At 36.6% G+C, this 18,721-nt stretch overlaps 2 protein-coding genes across 2 annotated transcripts; both read left to right on the forward strand.

Annotated features, from left to right (window-relative positions):
• The first annotated feature begins 3,384 nt into the window (after positions 1-3,384).
• On the forward strand, positions 3,385-7,827 carry LOC127173731 (gastrula zinc finger protein XlCGF49.1). Its single transcript, XM_051123670.1, has 2 exons — positions 3,385-3,543; positions 6,760-7,827. Exons 1-2 carry the CDS (start codon positions 3,477-3,479, stop codon positions 7,503-7,505), a joined length of 813 nt encoding a protein of 270 aa, XP_050979627.1. The 5' UTR covers positions 3,385-3,476; the 3' UTR covers positions 7,506-7,827.
• Positions 7,828-8,266: 439 nt separating this feature from the next.
• On the forward strand, positions 8,267-18,518 carry LOC127173727 (gastrula zinc finger protein XlCGF49.1-like). Its single transcript, XM_051123659.1, has 2 exons — positions 8,267-8,457; positions 17,412-18,518. The coding sequence occupies exons 1-2, from the start codon at positions 8,379-8,381 to the stop codon at positions 18,149-18,151; spliced, it is 819 nt and encodes a 272-aa protein (XP_050979616.1). The 5' UTR covers positions 8,267-8,378; the 3' UTR covers positions 18,152-18,518.
• Positions 18,519-18,721: the final 203 nt, after the last annotated feature.

The raw sequence follows: 18,721 nt of genomic DNA on the forward strand, positions 1-18,721 counted from the left end.
TTAAGGAAGGTTTGAATCTGCTGACATGATGCTGAAATGTGACACAGATTTGTGAGAGGACAGGATTGATGTGCAGGTGATTTGTGCTCGTTACCGACAGGTGTCGCTGATCCCCGAGAATCTCCTCTTAAAAGATGAATGGATTCTAATTTACAGTCTCTCTCAATCGATTTGACACATTTCTCTGTTCTCAGAACAGTTCACACTGTGATCTGAACACTTTGTAATTGTCCTAAACAATCATCTCATACAAATTTCAAATAATCTGCTCAAAACACTGCACAAAACTCTCAGATGTTTTCATAATAGTTCATAAAACCAACCAATACTTTACAAATATTGTTAAAAAAAAAACAATTGTAGTGTTTTTTTATTGGGTTCACACAAATCACAGACATGTATGTATGATTTGTCTAAACACAACAAACAAAACTCTGTAATTTGTCCTTCTGTCAAAAGAACATTTTCAACCAGTTCCGGCCTGTAGGTTTGCGGGGCCCTAGGCAAGATAATGAAAATGGACCCCGCTAGTGTAAGAAAACTGTCACAGAAATTTGACTAGTGAAGATAAAGCACATGAAATGACTATTTCAACATGTAAGCGTGAATGTGCATAAATTGTAACACATATGTAAAAAAAAAAAAACATAAAAAAAATATTTAAGCAAATACAATAGAAAAATTGGAGTGCAAGTGAGATTAAGTATGCACAAAAACTAAACAGAATAAACAGAGCATAAACAAAGTAAACACAGGCCTTAATATTCATAAATGATATAGGAAATGCAGGCTATTCTGTTTGTTTTTAAGGACTGATTGATGATCACATGAAAAAAAATCAAATCCTTATTGAATTACATTGGATCCAAGTCTGTAATTATTTAACGTGACATGATAAATGAAGCTCAATTTTTTTCCTTATATGACAAGTCTGTCTGTGATCATGAGCATCACTGCATGTAAAAAAAAAAAAAACAAACAAAAAAAAATCCTACAGTGATCCTACACTGGAGAAAAAACTTACAGAGAAGTATTATTATTCCTATTTTTACACAAAATAAGGTGTTAATTAATGTAATTTAATACATGTAATAGAATGTTTAACTCATACAGGAAATCCCTATAATATGGACAAAGGTAGCTGAATAAAACTCAGAGACGTTTTAAATCATGAAACATGAAAAATATCTGTACGTTTGCGACTAAATGGGTTATCTCTAAATAGCTCTGTTCTTCGAGCCATATCGGGCATTTTTATATGAATATGCAATGCAATGCTAATAAACAGCCTTTATCACTTTATAGAATACTATATAAAATAATGATTTTGCCTCATTCTGTGATGTGAAACCACGTTATTTCGAAAACTCGACTGATGAATTTGGAGCAAAATCATGTCATTCAAACGTTCTCAATAGACAGGTTTGTAAACAGATCCATGCAAAATCCATGCACGCGTTCTACTGAGGTAAATTTGAACGCACAGACTGATTTTTTTTCTCATACGTTCTCAGATGAAGAAGCTGCAGTGAAGAAAGACTCACAGACACCTTCAGTGTTTCTGAAGGAGCAGACGGGAGGACGGACTGGAGATCTGCTGCTTCAGTAGATGTTTTGACTCTTGTTCTTGAGTTTCTGACTTTGATCCTGTAGATCAGACAGCGCTGATGTTGCTGAGGTGTCGTCATTCACACATTTACAGCTGCTCCAGAAAGAACAGAACACGTCCAAACACAACACTTTCAATCTCATTCAGACGTCTGTAGACTGTGACTCTGGTTCATTAACATTTAACCAATAGATCACACAGAACTGAGCCATTTACAGGTGTGACACGTCTTTCATCCTCAAACTCATTTACGTGTATTCTTATCTAGCAGCAGAGGGACAGAACGAGAGAGAAACACTGTGTCCCGTGTGTGGTGAGAGGGTCATAAATACAGCCATAAATTCACATCTGTCCAACATACGGCTGACAGCTGCTGCCACGACAATCAGGACCGACGGGATCCCGACGACATGTGATTGGCATAAATACAGTCATAAATCAGATCATAAATCATCAGACTGACACACACGAGTGCTTGAGTGTTTGCTGAAACACGACTGTGTGTCTCTTACATGTAGATCCAGAGCAGCACCGGTTTTACAGTAATCTTACAATATGATGTTTGTTTTAAATAAATAACCACATGTTAGATCCTAAAATAGAGCCTGAGGCTAAACCATGCATTACAGAGTTTTGCAAATGGTCACTTTTAAATGAATAATAATAATAATAATAATAACTATTGAGTATGAAATTTGCTCTAGCAGATGCTTCACTAGACTTCTTTACTTTAAACTGTCCAAACCATCTATTCTGTGCTGTATTTGGTGTGAAATGCTCACGATGAATGTCAGTGGGTCAGAGAGAATCATCTCACACGCTGAGCTTCATTAACATGAGACAGAGCTGCTGTTATTCACGCCGGAGCTCCTTATTAACAGATGTGACCCTGGAGCACAAAACCAGTCTTAAATATCACAGGTATATTTGTAGCAATAGCCAAAAATATATTGTATGGGTCAAAATGATCAATTTTTCTTTTATGCCAAAAATCATTAGGATATTAAGTAAAGATCATGTTCTATGTAGATATTTTGTAAATTTCCTACCGTAAATATATCAACTTTAAGGGTGATTTTCTCAATATTTTGATTTTTTTTTTTTTTTTTTGCACCCTCAGATTCCAGATTTTCAAATAGTTGTATCTCGACCAAATATTGTCCCATCCGAACAAACCACACATCAATGAAAGGCGTATTTATTCAACTTTCAGATGATGTATAAACCTCATTTTCGAAAAATGTACACTTCTGACTGGTTTTGTGGTCCAGGGTCACAAATATCAATGTGCTGTAGATCATTTATATCGATGTGTCCAACTCCTGAAACTCCTTTGTCTCTTTGTTTTGGTCGCTGAATGAGTTCAAGTCAAGAAACAGAATCTCACTCCTGTCCTTCACTGTCACCGCTCATAAGATTATTATTTTAATACTGTTGAAAGTTCACTCTCATGAGAAATGTCTTGACACAAAAAAAGTTAAAAGTGTAAGAAATACAAAAATAAATAAATAACAAATATAAGATTAAACTAATTATATAAATAAGTTCGATGCATAAATAAGTAGTAAATAAATAAATAAATAAATACCACAGTACAATACTGAATAAAAACGTGGTAATTTAACAACAGATATTAAATATTTGATACACATACAGTATATAAAAGCCTTTTATAGTGATTCTCTGTAAACTCTGCGTTGGTCTCTTCCATTCACAAACATCCAGATCTTCAGTAGGTAAAGCCACTCCCACTGCCAATCAATAAAAAAACACACACACACACACAGAGCAGCCGTTCGTTCATCCGGATCACTGAGCTGAAGAAAGCGCTCGGATCAAACACGAAGGAACTGAATCTATTGTAACGATGGAGTTTCTTAAAGACGAGAAAGAAGCACGCGGAGGGAAAGATGCAGACACTCACGAACAGAGAGGTTAGTAATGCATCACTAGTACCTGATTACTGTGTGTCGAACAGTGGAGTGACTTCGTCATCATCATCATCATCATCATCATCATCATGTCAGAGGCGGTTGAGCTGCTGCAGTTGCGCTGATTGTAAAACTACACCAGTGAAACTCCACTAATGAGCGTCTTCTGTTTATTGCGGGAAATTTAGTTTTAAGTTTGACATTCATTAGACATTCGGTTTCATACCGATTAATGTCTTTGTGCCTGTTATGTGTTATGTTTTGAGCCTAAACAAACTTAGATAGACATGAATATATGCCCTTTACATTGCACAAGGCTTCGTTTCAGAAAAAAATGAATATACCATATGAATTAAACAATTTAATTACATGACATAATACTATAAAACCAATACTAAAATGTTCAGAAAAACACCCCTGTTATTGCACAATGCCTTGTTTTTGGAATTAGCCTTTTGCGTGTTTTATAATAATTTTACAACTTTTAATGTGTGCAATAATATAAATCTATTAAACAACAACACCATTTAAGTTAAAGGTATCAAACCAACTGTAAACTATTCAGAATATCATTCCCTATAATGCACAAGGCTTGTTTTTTTTCTGATTATACCTTAATTTAAATATAATATATATTATTATTATTATACTGAAATTAAGCCTTGTGCAATGTAAAGGGCATATATTTATGTCTAAGTTTATTTGGGCTCAAAACAGGCACGAAGACTTTAATTGGTATTAAACTGAATGTCTAATGAATGCCAAATGTAAAACTAAATTTACCACAATCTTCTCTTGAGGTTTTGTTCATCTGTTGTTTCTCTTTATTTCCTCTAATAACACATTTACTGATCGCCGTAATCTTGTACATGTTAAACTTACATCTAAATATGTTACAATGCAAAAGTAAATGCACACTGTTCTTAAAGGGTTAGTTCACTCAGAAATGTAATCTGTGTTATTTACTCTTTCTCACGTCGTTTTAAACCTGCATGAGTGTCTTTCTACTGTTGAACATAAAAGAAGAGTTTTTGAAGAATGTTGGTAATCAAACAAGCTCTGGGTCCGTATAAAGTATAAAGCTGCTCAGAGTAAATTTTTAGTCTTAAGTGTGTCAAAATTCTAAGAATGACGTAATTTTACTGTTTTTTTTTTCCTAGACTGAAGAATAAGAGTGTCAAGACTAGGTCTCAGATCTTAAATTATTTAAGAGAGCTGGAGACGTCTCCTAACCTAGTTATTAGTAACAAGATTGCAGCAAAGAGGAGGAGACGCACACTCTCCAGTGAACATGTGACGTATTAGAGTTATGTGATGATATGGAATTGATCAAACGAAACAAACTTTATCATCAAGCATTTTTTTTTTGTAACTAAGTAAGAAACTTAATAACTACTTCCACTTTATAAATCAATGATCTAAATGCAGAAATAAAAGTACTAATTATGTTTTTTTCGCTGGAGAACTGGAAAAATGCAGCAGTGCTCTGGTGATGACAGAGAAAGCAGGGTCTTAAATGTTGTGACACTAACCCAGCAAACACAACAGTGACCAAACGTGATGTGTGGAGGGTTTGAATGACCTCACGTTTCACTTAATCCATCAAAATATGAATATATGAAATACGAAAGGAAAAAAAGAAAACAGTGATCAGTGTTGCTAACTGCTTTCAGCTGAAAGAAGTGTCTCTGAATGTATCTGATGAGGATGAGATCATAATGTTGAGTTCACTGATCTATATATAAATATAAATATATCATTGAGAGAGTGTTGTAATCTAATAAGGTTTGTCCAGTTGATTTTGTTACTAGGCTTTTGAATAAAGTCTCAAAAGAGGTGAGAAAATCACTAAATACTTATCACTAAATTGGCAACACTGACATTGACTACAACATAATCAGTTATTAATATTTTGTTTTTGCATGTGTTCATAATTTATTTGTATGACAGCATGGCCAAAAATTATGGCCGCACAATTTAGCAGGTTTCATTACATTATTATCAGAAATAAAACAATTGACTGCACACAAATATGCTTACAAAATCAAGAACACATTCTCTTTTTTCTTTTGGCCACTACTGTATGCAGTTCATTGACTTTCCAACTCACCGTCAAACCATGCTGCAAAAACAAGACACCTTTACGAGGATTGTGGGCTTTCTTGGAGTCATTGGAGCTGTTGATGTACTCATGTTCACATCATTGCTCCAACTGTAAATGAGGAGACACACCAATAAAAAAGGTTTTCAAAACATGAATAATAATTTGTCATAGTTTGCAACAACATTAAAAAAACATTAAATAGTGTCTTAATTCAATGATTTTATTGTAGTGACATCAATTGACTGGTGTTGTGCTGCTGTGACTCACTATTGACTGTTTCAGAGGTCGAGGGTGGACATTTGGGGTTGAGATCATTGTAGTCCTGAGTTCACAACACTTAAGTGTCCCCTCAGTCAACACTTAAGAATCGGTCTTAGACGTTACTGAAAGTTGCTTTTAGTTTCTTTATAAAAGTCTCCTACTCTTAGAAAATTCCTACTTTTTACTAATCATTTTTTGACACTTAAGTCAAAGCTTAAGACTATTTTAAGAGCATTTCTGAGTTTTACACATACGGGCCCTGGTCCCCATTGACCTCCATAGTATTTTCAAACTATTAAAGAAAGACTATTATATTCAAATTTTGAATGAACTTTAAAGCACCATGGGGGTAAGTAAATGATGACAGATTTTTTGTTTGTGGGTGAACTGTCCCTTTTTTAACCTGGAACATTAATGTTTCCACTCAAACAAGTACAGGTTAGTTACAACTGCAGATCTCCTTACAGTGGTGCACACATACTGTACTCACATAACATTTGTCTTGGACACACATTGTGTAGCAAAGCACTACCGTTTCTTATCTATTAGCCGTTATTTTTTATGAAGGTTAATTTATCCAGTATTTTGCGCAATTTTCATGTTGTGGAGACAAAACCCAGGAAATATTGTTTAATGTTTGACTAGATTTGTTTACTCATGCTCTGGTAACTCATGCTTTTAGGATCTAATAGATTTAGAGATGTGATCAAATGTACCTTCAGCATATACATGATGACATCAAATAGATGCTTGAGTTTGGTTTGTTTTGTTGTTACATGGGGTCCACTTTTATTTCTTATTTCACCTTTTCTTGTCAATTGAATTGATTTTTCTGAAAAATTTGTTTCTTTCAGACCTGATGGAAGTGGAAGAGGAAAGTGAAGAACAGAGTGAGGTTGAAGAGGAAAGTGAAGAAGAACCGAATGAAAAATCTTGTAAAAAGAATAAACAGAACGTGCCACAAAAAAGAACTCAGAGAAGTGGAGCTAGAAAGTCGTGCACCTGCCGTCAGTGCGGAAAGAGTTTCACGTGTAAAGGAAGCCTGAAGGATCACATGAGAATTCACACCGGAGAGAGACCTTTCACATGCAGCTACTGTGGAAATGGGTTTAAACAAAGAGCAAGTCTTACAGAACACATCAGAATCCACACCGGAGAGAAGCCGTTCAAGTGCACTCAGTGCGAGAAGAGTTTTCGACAAAAAGGAGCCCTTACGGGACACATGAGAATTCACAGTCAGGAGAAGCCTTTTACATGCCAGCAGTGCGGGAAAACCTTTGTACAGAGTGGACACTTTAAGATTCACTTAAAAACTCACTCCGGCGTGAAGCCGTTCATCTGTCTTCAGTGTGGGAAGGGTTTTAGTTTGTCAGCGCACCTGAAATCACACGAGCTCGTTCACAGCGAACTGAAGCCGTTTCACTGCGCTCCGTGCCGGAGGAGCTTCACGCACATGACTGTTCTTAAAAGACATTTAAAGTCGTTCATACATAATAAATACAGGCCGCTAGAGAGATTCATGATCCAGAGCGGCTCCTCAGATCATGGTTTGCCCTCAGGAGTCAATGTGCCATTCACTAAAACACACTTCCTGCAGTGAACTTCTTAACATTTCAGTTGTAGATCAATGTAGTAATTCATTAAAACATGTCTCTCAATACAGGTGCGGCTGCTGGGCGTGCGCACATCAGTCTAGTTCACATTGTTCATCAATAACACTGTGTTTGTATCATAGTATATATGTATATGTATCAGTATAGTATATTGATTTCATTGTTAGTTTCTGGTCAGAGCTGTAACCCTTCTGGCCACAGCCCAAAAGAATGGAAGTGAAATGTGACAAAATGGCATAGTTTAATAACGGCGCAAACATTCTAAGGCAGTGTTACAGTCATGTTACCCATCTGTGCAACTAGAATTTAAAACCGGTTAGTGTCTTCTGCTAGTTAGCAAAACATTGAAAAACTATTTTATCTAATAAATAACAGATTGGAGATGAAAACAATAGCAAATTTGCTAAAAGTAAGATGAAATGTATATTTCAGTCAGAAATGTACTTTTGCTATGGTAAAATAAATGTTCTTCAAAAGAGTTACATTTTGGAGCACTTTTTTTCTCTGTGTATGGCAACTATATGGCACACATTTGTTTGTGCTGGTGTGGAAATACTGAACCCACGTGTGTCGCACTAACACCAACATTAAAAACTCTTTAGTTTGCGCCCTAGTAACAACAGAAACGAAATATGTATCATTTCTGCGCATATATAAGTGTGTTTTACAGAGATGTGATGTGTTTGTTTAAGCGCTGGTCTGTATTATACGGTGTTAAAGCTGCAGTTCTTCAGAAAGTGAAGCCCCTCCCACACACTCCATAAACACACAGCAGCCGTTCATCCGATCACTGAACTCAAGAAAGCGCTCGGATCAAACAAGAAACGAGTCCAGGAGTAACGACTGAATCTACTGTAACGATGGAGTTTCTTAAAGACGAGAAAGAAGACGCGAGTGAAGCAGAAACACAGAAACATGAAGATCCTGACGAACAGACAGGTTTGTGATCACTTTTGACTCTGTTAACGGTGCTCTACATTAACTCTTATTACTGTGTGTCGAACAGTGATTTATATCATCATCATCATCATCATCATCATCAGAAACTGTAGTGCTGTAGTCTCGCGCAGATCGTTTAAAAAAAAAAAAAAACTAAGTTAAACAACAGAATCCTCGTGTGACACTGATTGACCGCTTCCGTTTGCTCTCAGTGTTTTGGAGACAATGGACACACAAAGATGATGTTAATACACTGTGTTTATTGCAAGACCACTGTACCGATATTCGAGGATAATTTACATTAGTGCATAACATCACGCATTAGATTAATAGGTGTAATTAATTTGGAATGGCATGATTTTATTAATAATGTTAAGTCTGACCACATAACAGTTTTTTTCATCTAAATAAAACATCTACACATGCATATAAGATAGCACAACATCATATTAACACTTTTTTACGAATTACTGTGCTATTTTGGCAGATTATGCACCGAAACATGTTGAATATACCTGTGTGTGTGTGTGTGTGTGTGTGTGTGTGTGTGTGTGTGTGTCTGTTTGTTACTGAGGGAGTTGAGGACACCAGGGTCAGAAACTTTTCCATTAAGGAATTGATTTCCAGGGGCATTTTTTTTTTTTACATTTTCAAAGGCAGTTTTTATAATCACCATACTGTTGTCTTTAACGTCAAATACTTAAATTTACCCAATTAGCCTACTTTAATCAAAATGTTAAACTATTTTCAAAAACAAATAGACCTTTTAAAAAGGTATTATACATGTAAAAACCAGGCGCTCGTAGGGTTGCAATATTATGACAAAAAGCTTTATTGTAGATTATTGCTTTTTCTAATAATGGTTATTAATATTAATATAGAAAACACAATATAAAATGTTTTTGTTTTGTCTGCTTTCTGGGCACTTCACAATCTGGCTTCACAGACAAACGTGTCGGTCCGTGACATCCGTCTGGTGCAAGTTCTGTGAAAACTCCTGCTAATCACTGAAGATATGAAATAATTCTTTTATTGACACTGTTTCTGCACTGTGTTGACGATGAGAGAATTCACTAACATGCACAATAAACACATCCGGTGTTTTCAGCGCTGATTAATCTAAACGCCTCTGATTGGCCAGTGCATTCCTAAGTTCAGCAGAAACGTGTTTGATTGGTTATAAGGCTCAAAAAGCAATCTGATGCAGTGTGAGCGAATTTAAACGTAATCCCGTGAATTGACAGTTTTCATTCATTTTCACATTTCATTTTAATCGTGACAGCCATGATACATCGTTTAATTGTGCGGAGGCATGGCTTTGCCCCTTTTGTCTTGAATTTATGGGGCATTTCTGTTTATTTTTGAGGCATTTTTGCCACAAGCCCTCGCTAATTTCTGACCCTGGTGGAGACATTTTTTTTTCAGTTTGCAGAGAAAAAATATATAGTTTTATTTTTTAGGTTTATTATTTTGAAGTAAAAATATAAACTGAGAACCTTGGGGTAAGATAGGCCACCAGCTTTGGCAATGAAGGATACAAGTGGCATGTAATGATTAATACTAATATTTTTTGTAATCAATGGGGTTAGGGTTTTTCACTATTTCCATGAATTTGATTTCAGACATTTTTGCTTTTATAGGCTGAGTGAAATAATTCAATTTGCATTCACAGTGTTGCTATTATGATATATCTTTAATTAAAATATGGGCAATGAAATATGCCAATATTCATATGCCTGTATATAAGTCATAGAATAAATGTACTTTTCAGATGAGTCTCGGTTTCTCCTGTCCTGATTTGTCTGTCATCAGTTATTCAATTATTCAGCTAAATCTTTTTAAAGACTATTTTTGGTGTGTTTATGGCTTTATTTAGATAGGACAGTGTAGTTGGACAGGAAGCGAAGCAGGAGGGATCAGGAAAGGTCCTCGAGCTGGGATTCGAACTCGGGTCGCCAGCAGCGCAATGGCGATATATGTCGATGCACTAACCACAAGGCTTTTGATGCCAACATTCAGCTAAATCTTCAAAAACTTTAAATACAATAAAATAATGAAATAGATTAAATAGAATTAAGTATTTTACATTAATGAAACGTTAAATATAAATATGAATAAGAGTGATATCAAGAGCAAATTATACATTCATAAATGAAGCTGTTTTGAAGAATGTTGGTAATCAAATAAGTTCTGGTCCCCATTGACCTCCGTGGTATTTTCAATCTATGCAAGTCAACAACAACTATCAGCAACTGTACAATTACCAACATTCTATATCCATTCAATATATATTCAATATCTTCTTTCTGAAGGAAGAAAGAAACTTTGAAGCAACACAAGAGTAAGTGAATGATGACAGAATTTTCATTTTTGGGTGAACTGTCCCTTTAAGGGCAGCGGCTTCATCCATCTAAACCTGGAACATTAACATTTCCACCCAAACAATTAGAAGTTAGAGTTCACTGCATAACTCCTTACAATGGTGCGCACATAATGTGTAATCGACATTTGTCTTCGACACACATTGTGTAGCAGAGCATTAACGTTTCTAATACATTTGTGTCTTACCAAAGCCAGTATTAGCCATTATTATTATGATGGTTCATTTATCCAGCATTTTGCACTATTTTCATGTTGTGGAGACAAAACCCAGGAAATATTGCTTAATGTTTGACTAGATTGGTATTAGTTATGGTTGTAGTTTTTGTTCACATTTTTGATGGATGATTTTGGCGTTTTACCCTGTGACCTGTTGATGATCTCCAGATGTGATGTGCCATCTGGTTTCAACATAAGTGCATTTCTGAGTTTGACCTGTGACCTCCGAGGATGAAATATGAGTTGTGTTTAAATTGACCGTGTCAAGGTTTGAAATTGAACTTTCTAGGTTTGTTTTTGAAGTTTGCCGTACTGCGACATCTGCACACACATGTGAGGAGTATCTGGTTCCATGCCATCACAGGGTGTTTTTGGTCACACATGGGTTTTAAGGACAATACTGGAAAAAAAAGGGAAAGAATAAGAATTTGACGCAGTCAAAACGTCTCTTCCTCTCTCTCTCTCTTTCTCTCTCCCTCTGTGTGTGTGTGTGTGAGTTCAAGTTTAATTTACTTATAAAGCACATTTAAAAACGGCTGTGGTCGACCAAAATGATGTACGAGTATAAAAAAAAAAAAGAAAGTTAATTACACCAATAGCAAACCAGTTAAAACCAAACACTTATTATAAACCAAAAGCAAGAGAAAACAAGTTTTGAGACATGACTTGAATTCAGACAAAGTGGAAACCGATCTGATATAGAGCAGGAGTTTGTTCCACAGGCACGACTGACCCTCGGCTGTAGCCGGGTTCTGGGTATCCGAAGAAGGAGTTTACATTCAGATCTAAGGCCTGTGGTGGGAGAGTACGAGTGAAGAAGATCGGATAAGTAAGAAGGTGCTAAATCATGGAGTGATTTATACACCAATAATAACATTTTAAACTCAATTCTAAAATTAAACAGAAGCCAGTGAAGAGATCTCAGAAGGGGGGTAGCGTGATCAAGGAATCTGGCCGCAGCATTTTGAACGACCTGTAAGCGAGACGTTTGTGTCTCAGCTATACTGAATTAGAGAGAATTAGGTAATGAGAGCATGGACAGCAATCTCCAAGAAACACTTTGGGAGAAATGGTTTGATTTTTGATTGAGAACAGAGAAAGAACAAACTGGACCCAATGACTGCGCTAATCTGCTTGTCAAATTTGAGGCAATTGTCAACCATCACGCTTAGATACTGTACTTGGGGAGAGATGAACTGATTTAAAGATTCAAGGTCAAGGTGTCTTGACCTGGATTCAGAAGGGTTAAAAACAATGACTTCAGTTTTGTGAGTTCAGAAAAAGAAAATTCTTGGCAAGCCATGCATTCACATCCTCAAGACACGCTGTTAGATTGCCAAAACACCACAGGATAGATGGTGAAGGGAAGAAGAGAAATGTCCTTTTTTTTTTTTTTTTTACAGAGAAACATCTACTGGTTAAAAAAGATTTAAACCAACTTAAAACAGCCCAACACAAGACTCCAGCCGAGAGATAAGATGACATGATCAACAGTATCAAATGCAGAGGACAGGTGTAACATCACTAAAAGGACAGAATCTCCCGAATCTGTTGCCATATAAATATAAATATCGTTAAGAACTCTTACAAGTGCAGTTTCTGTGCTGTGCAATGATTTAAACCCCGACTGAAATTTCTCAAAAATACAATTGTCAGTCAGGAAGGTCTGGAGCTGTAAAAGCACAATTTTTTACAATATCTTGGAAATAAATGGCAAAATGGAGATCGGATGAAAATATGATAAAATAGAGGCATCAAGTGAGGGTTTCTTTAGTACGGGTGTAACCGTGGCAGTTTACAAACTAGAAGGTTTGACTCCTTCAAGCCAAGATTTATTAAATAGCAACACCAGCCCAGGGTCGACCGTGTCAAATTTTTGCCTCAAATAGTGAGGATGTATAGGATCAAACGCACAAAGGGAAGGTTTAAGTGTAAAGATGACTTCCTTTACAGAATGTAGAGAGACAGGATTGAAAGAAGTTGATATTTCCTCATTAGACACCTGATACTGAGGCCTCAAGCTTGAAACTTTATTGCCAAAATAGCTAGAGCAGTCCTCACAAAGTGCCAAAGACGGGCAGAGTAAAGAATTTACTGGGCGGTTTAAAACCAAATTAATGACAGAAAAAAAGAGTTTTTGGGGCGTAATGATGTTTTTCAATCAGTTTAGAAAAATAGGAAAAAATGTAGAAAAATTTCTTGACAGCATTCTGATATGACGATAGGCAGCTCTTGAAGATCTCAGAAGAGATCTGTAATTTGTCCTTTTTCCACTTCCTCTCTGCTTTCTTACATGTCTGTCTCAAGGAACGAATACTATGATCAACCCATACAGATTTTGGCTTAAAGAGATGAACCCTCTGGTTGTGTTCGGATTCCTGTCACACTTGTGGTGTTCCCAGCAAAAAATGACCTGACTCCAAACAATTGTTTAAAAATCTGTCATTATGCTATGTTGTCACCAAATATTGGATTCAATCTTTTTGTCAACTTGTTTTCTTTCATTTAGGACCGGTTTTGAGTTTCTATTTGCATCCGATTAATCGTTGGTCTCATTTATCTGAAAGTAGGCAAAACTGCACAAAGTTACACTTGTCAAAAATGGCCGGCCATCGAAAGTGAATGGGGAAGAATGAAAGTAAGAGAAACAACTAGTGTTCAGGAGCATCTTGTGTTTGCAAACATAAAGGCCTTGAACCTGTGCGTGTATGGATGCATGTATACTCGCGCTATCTTATTTCTTCCCCTGAACTAGACCTTTGTCTAACTGGATAAACGTCTCACACACTCACACGCTCAAACTGCCTTGTCTTTATCTTAGGTTTTGAGGCTTTCATGTTCTCACAGAGTAGACGAAAGTTTACAAATAAATGCTTCAGCACAGAGAGAGCGTCAGCTTGTTGTTTCATAATATTGTCTCAGTTTGACAATGTCAGTGTGCAGGATATATAGAACTGAAATAACAGTTTTGGTTTGAAAAATGTCAGAGATGGAATTAATTTGCGGATAATTTTGCAACTGTATGAAAACAGCTTTTTCAAGAATTTTGGATAAAAATGGCAAATTAGCGATGGGTCTATAGTTTCATATATTGCCGCATCAAGTGTTTTTTTTTTTTTTGAGAACTGGGGTCACAGTAGCGTTAATAACACACAAAATGTCTGCACCGACTGTATCGAAGATCAGTTTTAGAAAACACGAGGGAAGAATATCATGGGCAGAAAAAGTGGGTTTCAATTTTAAAGTGATTTCTCTGCATATCTGAAGAGAAACCGGCGCAAATTCACTTCAGTGTGAGCAGGAAAAAAGAAGGATCAGATACAGGTTGGATCGAGGTAAACACTTGGGCTCGAATAGTATTGATTTTGTCAGAGAAGCTGAGGAACTTTTCACACTTAAAAGAAGAGATAAAAGATAAAAAAAACTTAACAGAGGGATTTAGGACAGAATCAATAGTTAAGAATAGTGTTCTAGAACAGTGAGAGTTTTTTTACAATAATATCAGATTAAATTGTATGCTTAGCAGTCCTCACAGCCTTTTGGAAAATTCTGTAAGGAAACATTTAGCATTTCGAATGCTATTTGGAGCTTGTCTTTCTTCCATTTACGTTAAAGCCGTCGGCACTGCTGTCGTAGCGATTGAATGTCGTCATTGATTCAGGGCTGAGACTTGTTTTGGGGACAAATGAGCTTTTGAGGTGCAATAAAATCCAAGGAACATTTGCTATTAAAAAACTGAATCTGCTCATCAACATGAGTGTGATGCAACGGAGTCAGAGATGGGCAGATGATCAGTCCCCAAATACAACTACAGCATGATTCAAATAACCTTTTCTTTTTTAACCGTCTAGTTAAAGAAAATTCTATTCCAGGTGCACCACACATGAAGCCATGTTAAACAAATCAATTGTTAAATATCTTTGCAGAAAAGATGTATGAACTACAACTACAACCATGGCCAAAAATATCAGCACCCTTGCAGTTCTGTCAGAAAATGCAACAGTTCTCTCAGAAAATTGTTCCAATTGCAAATGTTTTGGTACTCACATGCTTATTGTTTTTGTTTGGACTGCAACAATACCAAAAAATAGAGAAGAAAAGTCAAAGTTAATAAAATTTGACACAGAACTCAAAAATGGACTGGACAAAATTATTGGCACCTTGTCAAAATTGTAAGAAATAATTGCTTTTCAAGCATGTGATGCTCCTGTAATTTGTATTTAGACACACCTGTGGCAAGTAACAGCTGTGGGCAATATAGTAATCACACTTACAACCAGTTAAAACGGAGAAAAGTCGACTCAACCTTTGTGTTGTGTGTCACACTGAGCATGGAGAAAAGAAAGAAGCGTAAAGAGTTGTCTGTGGATTTGAGAGAAAAAAAATGTGCAAAAACATGGACAATCTCAAGGCTACAAGTCCATCTCCAGACATCTTAATGTTCCTGTGTCCACTGAGCGCAATATCATCAAGAGGTTTACAGCCCATGGCACTGTAGCAAACCTTCCTGGACGTGGACGGAAGAGCAAAATTAATGAATAAATTAATGGATAAAGAACCCGGATTAACTTCCAAACAAATTCAAGCTGATCTGCAGACACAGGGTACAACAGTGTCAGCTCACACTATCCGTCACCATCTGAATGAAAAGGGACACTATGGTGGGACACCCAGCAGGACACCACTGCTGACACAAAGGCATAAAAAAGCAAGACTGGAGTTTGCCAAAACTTATGTGACAAAACCACAATCCTTCTGGGAGAACATACTGTGGACAGATGAGACAAAAGTAGAGCTTTTTGGTAAAGGACATCATGGCACTGTTTACAGAAAAAGGCCTTCAAAGAAAAGAACACAGTCCCTACAGTCAAACAAAGATGTTTTGGGGTTGCTTTGCTGCTTCTGGCACTGGATGCCTTGACTGTGTGAACGGTATCATGAAATCTGATGATTACCAAAAAATTTTTGGGGCGGAACATAGTGGCCAGTGTCTCCACCACAGGTCATGGGTCTTCCAGCAGGACAATGACCCGAAACACACTTCAGAAAGCACTCAGAAATGGTTACAAACAAAGTGCTGGAGAGTTCTGAAAGATCTGAATCCCATAGAACACCTGTGGACAGATCTCAAAACAGCAGCTGGGAGAAGACATCCTTCAAATCTGAATGACCTGGAGCAGTTTGCAAAAGAAGAGTGGCCCAAAATTCCAGTAGAGAGGTGTAAGAAACTCATTCATGGTTACAGGATGCGACTGATTTCAGATATTTTTTCCAAAGGGGGTGCTACCAAATATTAAGTTAAGGGTGTCAATAATTTTGTCCAGTGCATTTTTTGGGTTCGGTGTGGAATTGTATCAGATTTGACTTTTCTTCTGTTTTTTGTGTTGTTTCAATGTAAACAAAAAAAATAAACGTAAGTACCAAATCATTTGCAACTGCAACAATTTTCTGAGAGAAGTGTTGCATTTTCTGACAGAATTGCAAGGGTTCCGATAATTTTGGCCATGACTGTACGTCTTGTACAAACTTGTCTCATTCTGTACATGACATCTGTTCAGTAATAATAGGCTGAAAGGAAAATGCTTAAAATATTTCAAGTCAATGTAATTCAAATTAAAAATGACTGACTTACATTAATACATTAAATGATACATTAAACCCAAAACATGTACATTTGTAAACAGCACACTTGTAAATATATATACAGCTTTCAGCCTGTCACCATGATGCAAACATGATATATCAGACGTACAGTAGTAGTTCTTAAGTTTTTTTGTATTCGATTACACTGCTTTTCCATAGTTTTTTCTATGTAAACATGGACACATTTGACTGTTGCACTCACGTCTCTTGCAGCATCTCATGCATCAGATGCCATTATAAAAATGTGGCGCTCAAGTTAAAAGAAGTTTACTCAAATCTTCTTGCATGTTTTTCCTATTTTGCTGCCTGCGTCGCAGCTTTGTCAACACAAAGGCGCATTCTGTGTGAATGGTACTATAGTGATATGAGTGCATCACACATGAACGCTTAATCACGTGCACCGACGTGCGGTTGGAAATTTCTTTTCTCGTTATTGTTATCATTGGTGTATTGTCAAAGTATCTAATTCTAACGTTTGGTAATATGTCTATTCAAAATTACGATTCCTCGATTTCTAAAAAAATAAAATTGTGGTAAAACATTACATTCGAATTAATTGATAAAATTGGAAAAATTGCCCAGCACTACATGATGACATAAAATAGATGCTTGAGTTTGGTTTGTTTTGTTGTTACATGGGGTTCCACTTTTATTTCTTACTTCACATTTCTTGTCAATTGAATTGATTTTTCTGAAGAATTTGTTTCTTTCAGACCTGATGGAAGTGGAAGAGGAAAGTGAAGAACAGAGTGAGGTTGAAGAGGAAAGTGAAGAAGAACCGAATGAAAAATCTTGTAAAAAGAATAAGAAAAAGAATAAAAGAACTCAGAGAAGTGGAGCTAGAAAGTCGTGCACCTGCCGTCAGTGCGGAAAGAGTTTCACGTGTAAAGGAAGCCTGAAGGATCACATGAGAATTCACACCGGAGAGAGACCTTTCACATGCAGCTACTGTGGAAATGGGTTTAAACAAAGAGCAAGTCTTACAGAACACATCAGAATCCACACCGGAGAGAAGCCGTTCAAGTGCACTCAGTGCGAGAAGAGTTTTCGACAAAAAGGAGCCCTTACGGGACACATGAGAATTCACAGTCAGGAGAAGCCTTTTACATGCCAGCAGTGCGGGAAAACTTTTGCATTTAGCGGAAACTTACAGATTCACTTAAAAACTCACTCCAGTCTGAGGCCCTTCATCTGTCCTCAGTGTGGGAAAGGTTTTAAATTTGCAGCAGACCTGAAATCACACGAGATCTTGCACAGTGGCCTGAAGCCGTTTCACTGCGCTCCGTGCGGGAGGAGCTTCAGCCAAATGACCGATCTTAAAAGACATTTAAAGTCATTCAAACATACTAAATACAAGTCGCTAGAGAGATTCATGATCCAGAGCGGCTCCTCAGATCATGGTTTGCCCTCAGGAGTGAATGTGCCATTCACTAAAACACACTTCCTGCAGTGAACTTCCTGCTGTTTTGATAAAGGCAGTACAAAGCAGATCAGTGTATTAAACAAATAATTAAATGATTGTGATGTCGATTACTGTAAACAGATGCTTGAAAATTCAGGAGTAACAACAGATTTAAATGAATAAAATGACTTGTGTATGGTACCGTTCAAAAACAAGGTCTGTCACTTATTCCTGCACCTTGAAGATTTCATATCGATGACAAGTGTGGTATGGAGTACAACAAGGCTCAGTACTAGGACCGCCGCTTTTCACCCCTAATGGCCTGCATAGTTGATATCTAAAAACAAAATCAGATGACTAGTCATACTTAATATTAAATCCTGAAAAACCAAGGTTTAAAAAAAAAACAAAAACATCCACACATAATAATCTAGAATAGTGTTTAATACTGTCACATCTTTCATTTTGAAAGCAACATCTCTAGTATTTGTGAAACCACGTTTTCATCTTGTAAATATATCAAATTGCAATCTATGCTCCCAATGTCAAATATAGAAATGTTAGTTCATGCGTTTATGACCTCAAGGTGAGATTATTGTAATGCTTTATTGGGTGGTTGTT

Source organism: Labeo rohita, chromosome 2 (genome assembly GCF_022985175.1).
Source record: "Labeo rohita strain BAU-BD-2019 chromosome 2, IGBB_LRoh.1.0, whole genome shotgun sequence".
In the NCBI taxonomy this organism is placed as follows: domain Eukaryota; kingdom Metazoa; phylum Chordata; class Actinopteri; order Cypriniformes; family Cyprinidae; genus Labeo; species Labeo rohita.